The sequence below is a fragment of the Tupaia chinensis genome, unplaced genomic scaffold, assembly GCF_000334495.1.
Source record: "Tupaia chinensis unplaced genomic scaffold, TupChi_1.0 Scaffold000513_1, whole genome shotgun sequence".
Taxonomy (NCBI): domain Eukaryota; kingdom Metazoa; phylum Chordata; class Mammalia; order Scandentia; family Tupaiidae; genus Tupaia; species Tupaia belangeri.
In genome coordinates, this window is record NW_006160026.1 from 2,438,844 (window position 1) to 2,444,346 (window position 5,503).

A 5,503-nucleotide genomic window follows, 5' to 3' on the forward strand; every position below is an offset into this window, starting at 1 on the left:
TTTGTTCTCTGTCGGGCGAGCGCCCGTGCCCTGTAGCAAAAACCTCCCCAAAAAAAAAAAAAAAAGAGGGGAATAAACGAATATGGGTATTTGAAGGAAAGATAGGAACTCAATAGGAATAAAGGGCACTCCGGAAAAACTGAGACAGGCAAGTGTGCGTGTGTGATGTACAGGGAGCTGGCAGTGCAGTGCAGGGACACCAGAAGGGCTCACGGGATCCATAATTTCCCTTAGGTAAAGTACCATCACGTGCTGATCCAATACCATGGATTCATCTAACTCTCCTCCTCCCTTATGTGAAACACCCAGACAATCACCAAGGTATCGCTTGAATTGTCACCTTTGGGTGTTTGTGCTTTACTCTGCCTCCACTAGTACTCCAAGTGTCAGAAGAGAAACTGAGCTGGATACGGACTGTCAGCCCTGAAGACTGGTCCTCAGTGGCCTCTGCACTATCTGTTACAGAGAACAACAGAAGCGAAGAGTGGGGGGAAATGAAGCATCAGAGTGTGAACAGCCTCCAAGAAATGTGGGTGAGAAAAAGAGACAAAGGTTCAGACAGACTAACGAGCTTCTCTAGGAGGACAGGACGCCCAAGCATGGATATACTGAGGGAAAGAAATCGGTACAAGAAAGAGAGAGGACATGATGAGGAGAAGAAATAATTCTAGAAGTCAAGCAAGATCAGGAGGAGAACAAAGGTAGACAAAGAAACCCTGCAAAGAAGCAGGACACGTCTTCTGGAAAACAGAAGAAACACAAAAGATGGCCGCCTAGTAAGTTCAGCGGTCTGGGGAAGGAAAGCTGAGGGAGAACACACTACATGTTTCCTCTGTGATGAAAAGTCACAGAAGGGGACGGGGCGGGGTTGGGGCAGGGAGTGGGGTGTTGGGACCCAGACTGCAAGGGTGATTTCAACTGTCTCCTAGGAAGTACAGCAAGAGTGGAAAAACAGACCAGCAGAATAAAGTCACAGAGTGGTATATTGGCTCAAAAAATCCAAAAAAAACAAAAACCTAAACTATATAAATATTAGGTTGTAAGGAAAATCATAAAGCATTTTTTGCATAGCCTGCCAACCTAATAGTTCCCCATGGGTACTGTAAATTCTGGGTATGAGAGCAACCTCCCCCAAAAATAATTAAAATTTTATTTAATATACATAAGCTACCTAATTATGAAATACTACTTTTCCACTTACCCTCATATCATTACAACTATTTTTGAAATAGTGTTAGTTACTGTATTTGAAAGAAGTGCTCTTCCATCAAAGATGACTTATACTGAAGAAGTGCTCTTCCTTCAAATACAGCAACAAATATGAAATACAGAATGAAGTCTAGACACCAACAGCCATTAAGAAGTGAGATACGACAAAGTACAGTTTGCTGGAAAACGCATGAGAAGTGCTTTACCTCCCGTATCTCATGGCCAGCTCCTCTGTACGACTGCAAGTCCTCTAAGATGCCTTCTGCATCTTTCAAGACCACATTCACCTGATTATAAATTTCCTTCTCGGACTCTGTAGGCTGGGCATCTAAACAGCAGGAAAGCACAAAAAAATTTACAGTGACATGAATTTTTTAAAATACACATATCTCTAAGTAATTAACACAACATATCAAAGATGACTTATATTTTATTCAATGCTAATTCTGCACTTCTCAGAAAAGACCAGTAATTTTTCCATAGTTCTACATTGGAAAACTAGCCTCTCGAGTGAGTTTATAAATACCACAGAGAAGCAAGGAAACACCAGATACTATAGTTTTAGTTTAAGTTACAAATTATCACTTGGTATATTAAACCAACCCGAGAATTAAAATAAAAAATTTTAACTGTGATAGCCTTAATAATCACTTTTTCTACTACAATCACCTATTCCTAAGGACTGTAAATGCATCAGTAATGATCTATTATTTTAATACAAAAGAAACGAAAGCCTACTAAAATATCTTGCTCATCTAGTGTAAAATCGAAACTATTTTCCTACAAAGCTCATTTTACTTTTAATGCTAGAGTTTTGTTATAGAAAAGTAAAAATTTTAGAAGAGTTTTCAGATGCTCCCCTTTACTAATGGGATCATTTGAAGCTGTCTCGCTGTATATGATTATGTAGGTTAAGGAAGAGAGATTACATCCACTGAAGACCAGACCCCAGACAGTATCAAGAACTCCTCTGCTGAGGACTATAAGCCCACATTTCTATGCAGAAGAGTTCAAATCAGGAAAATGAGCTGTTGAAAACTAGATTAGGCTGTAATTACAGAAACTAGATTAAGCTACAGTATTTCTGACAGTTTGAAATACTGAAAGAAAAACTGAGTTCCCACATACTTGGGACTGTGTGAGAGGAAAATGTAAGGGAAATTACAGTTACCAAAGTATAGTGGGCATTCTCGTCACCTGTGGCATTAGTCACAAAACTTATGTTGTTAATGGATGACTAAATCTGAATTTTTCTTAGATCTGTGGTAACAGCAATTCCACTTTTAATAACTTGCTCATTTGTTTCTCTAAGGTGAAATCTTTATATTTAATATATTTAATTTTTTTTTAAGAAAAAAAAGAGACTTCGCAAAGAAACTGAGTTTTTCATAAATCTTCCAAGTGAGACTACATTCAACACTACAGATAAGGCATAAAGCACTTACAATAATGAATATTATAATGTTTAAGGGAAGAACTATGTTGGTAGAATTCCTCCATGTTAAATTTTTCTCTTATAGAAGGAGGGAGGCAGTCTAAATTGATAAATTAAGAATGTTTCTGATCAATCTCTTTTGTTCATGAATCATATAACTCTAGTACCTAGACTTTTCTGTATACACCTGACCTTACCACAAATACATAATGATCTATTTATTCTTTTACCTAGAAAATTTAAAAGAAACTTAGTCCACACCTGAAATTAGGAGTACAGATGTCTAAACATTGTAATTTTATTTTTGTGCTTGGGTCACGTTGTAATTCAATTCCACCTACTAAACCTGCCAACTAGTCAAAAATATGTAGCATATTTTTTAAAAAGCCAACAGTCACAGGACTAAATTTTATATCTCACTGTATATAAAATAGCACACCAGCAACAGTAAGGAAGTAACATTTATGTGCAAAGCCAACTTAAGAATCTGTGTTCACACATCTGTTCCCTTATTTTTCAGAAATCACGTATTATTTGTTTAGAATAAAAATACTGCAACAAAATAATTACACAAAAGGAGCTAATTAAAAAAATTTAAAAAGACTCTTGTGACCAAAGCTACAAAGGTATTACTAGGAACAAATACTGGTTACTGTAGCTAAATGGTAACTATTTTTAAATGAGGTCTTGTCATTTAGCAGTAATATTTGTTTCACATTTAACCAGAGCATATTCTCCAAAGTAATGATCAGACATAAGCACACCTCATAACTTTTATACTTACACCAGATGCAGTAGAGAAAAATACTTTTTACATGCAAAAATGACATTTCTGTACTTTTTCATATGAAACTGTGGAACTACAGACATAACATCAATAGTAGACACATATTATAGTTTGAATTCATGAAGTGGGAATTCATGACAAAGGACAATATTTTACCTATCTACATCAAAGGTATTTGTGAAATCTGAAAACAGTATTGGTGTGGTGACTAGCTTTAAACATAAAAACGTGACACTGACACTTACATACAAACAGAACATTATCAAGTGGACTTAAGTAGACCTTGTAAGTGGTTAATACCTAGTAAAGGTTTAATAAGTACCAAGAAATTTAAAAATAAAGGAGAAGATTCAAGTTTCCCCTAAGCGTGGGAAAAAACACCCAGCACCACACTGATTAAACATTTTTTAGACTGTCACAGGAAAGTCACATTTATAATTTTGAAAGCTGCTGAAGACTGCTGTAGAAATGAAGACAAACAGAAATAGCAGACAGGTAAGCACTACTTTACTGATAGCAAGTCATGCAAAGGGGTGAAATACTAGGGAAGGAAAAAAGACTGTATTAAAGTAATGCATTAAAAAAAGACATTATATGAGCAAGACTTGTCACTTTGATTTTTCATAGCAAAGAAAGGCTTTATTATTTTGAGAAAAAAAATGGACCACTTAGCCAGCTAACAAAAGGACATTCATTTCATTGCAAAATAACATAATTCTAATGGCAGACATACTAACTACCCATCAGGCTTAGTTTTAAAAAGCTGTTGAAAGAAAATTAAGGCATGTCTCAGTTACTCTTATTGTTTGAAGGTAAAATTAAATGTTTTAATAATTTCACACCAATTTCCTAGAGGGTAAAAGAAGAGTCACTAAAAATAACTGCTAAAACTGAAGTTGCTATGATACAAAAGGAGGCAAAGACTAGCCTTGAAAGGGAAAAAAATTAACATAAAAGTTGTCGTCATGCTAAAGAGTATTTCTACTTTACTCTTAGACTCATTCGTTCACTCAGTAAACAGGTGCACTCTAGCCCAGTCAAGACAGGAACCAAAATGTCCAGTCCATTCCACTGATACAGTACACAGTACCTGGTCCATTTTCTGCACTACTTTTAATGAGAAGGTACTGAGACACAGGCCTCCAACATGAGTTAAAGGAGGCCACAATGCATTTTGGTTGCTGAACAAATATATTCCTATAGAACCTTAGAAAAAGAGACATAAAAATGATGACACCAGAATAAAAATATTTCAAAGTACAGGACAAACACAATGAGAAATACACAAGAGACAAAACGAAAAAATAAAGTTAGACTAAAGAGGAGGTCCCAATATTTTTAAATGGTGGGGAAAAACAGGTAATACAAGAGACAAGAAAGAGCAGAAATGTAGGACTCGAAGGAAAGGCACTAGAACAAGGAATCGGAGAAGTATGAATAGATTCTGCTTCTCATTTACCAATGACCTCTACGACTCTTCTATTTTGATCTACCTCAGGTAAAAGAAGCTTAACTAACAAATATGTACTAAACTCCTATCAAAGCACTACGTTAAAGTGGGAAGGGACACGATAATAGTGTCTCTCTTCTCCCGAGAACCACCAATTTAGCAGGCAGCAGTTATGTAGTTACTCCTGCTAAAGATTTATCAAAACAACAATATTAGTATAAAGCAGTAGGAATCTCCAAGAAGTATAAGAGGCTGCCCCGGCTCCCCCTGTTTCTTTCATGCTGTCCTTAGCATAACTGCTGACAATGGAGCAGTTCTGGGCTTGTTTCTTAATTGAACTAGTATTAAAACGGAAATCCCTCTATCTAGAGCAGAGCAATGAACACTATAGGATGACTCATACCCTAAGCCTCTGTCAAACATTGCTGCGTCTTTCCACACTATCCTTCACTAGAAAAGCTTGAAACATCCTTATTCATCCTCCAAAACCTAAATCAAACCTCACCATGAGAAAGTCTTCATGATATGCCCAAACTACTCACTGCAGGTAAAGTTAATACCTTCCTGATCTGTATCTTGAAGGCAAATTATTGCAAATTTGTCTTTCTAGCTATCCTGCTGA

General features: G+C 36.4%; 1 protein-coding gene across 11 annotated transcripts in view; it reads right to left on the reverse strand.

The window, feature by feature from the left end:
• CYRIB (CYFIP related Rac1 interactor B) overlaps positions 1–5,503 on the reverse strand; it is a 123,503-nt gene that overhangs the window by 24,666 nt on the left and 93,334 nt on the right. For all 11 annotated transcript variants that reach the window (XM_006156693.3, XM_006156694.3, XM_027775013.1 and 8 more), the window contains one exon: positions 1,416–1,537. In XM_006156693.3, the coding sequence (XP_006156755.1) occupies positions 1,416–1,537 (122 nt within the window). The remainder of the gene's footprint in view (positions 1–1,415; positions 1,538–5,503) is intronic.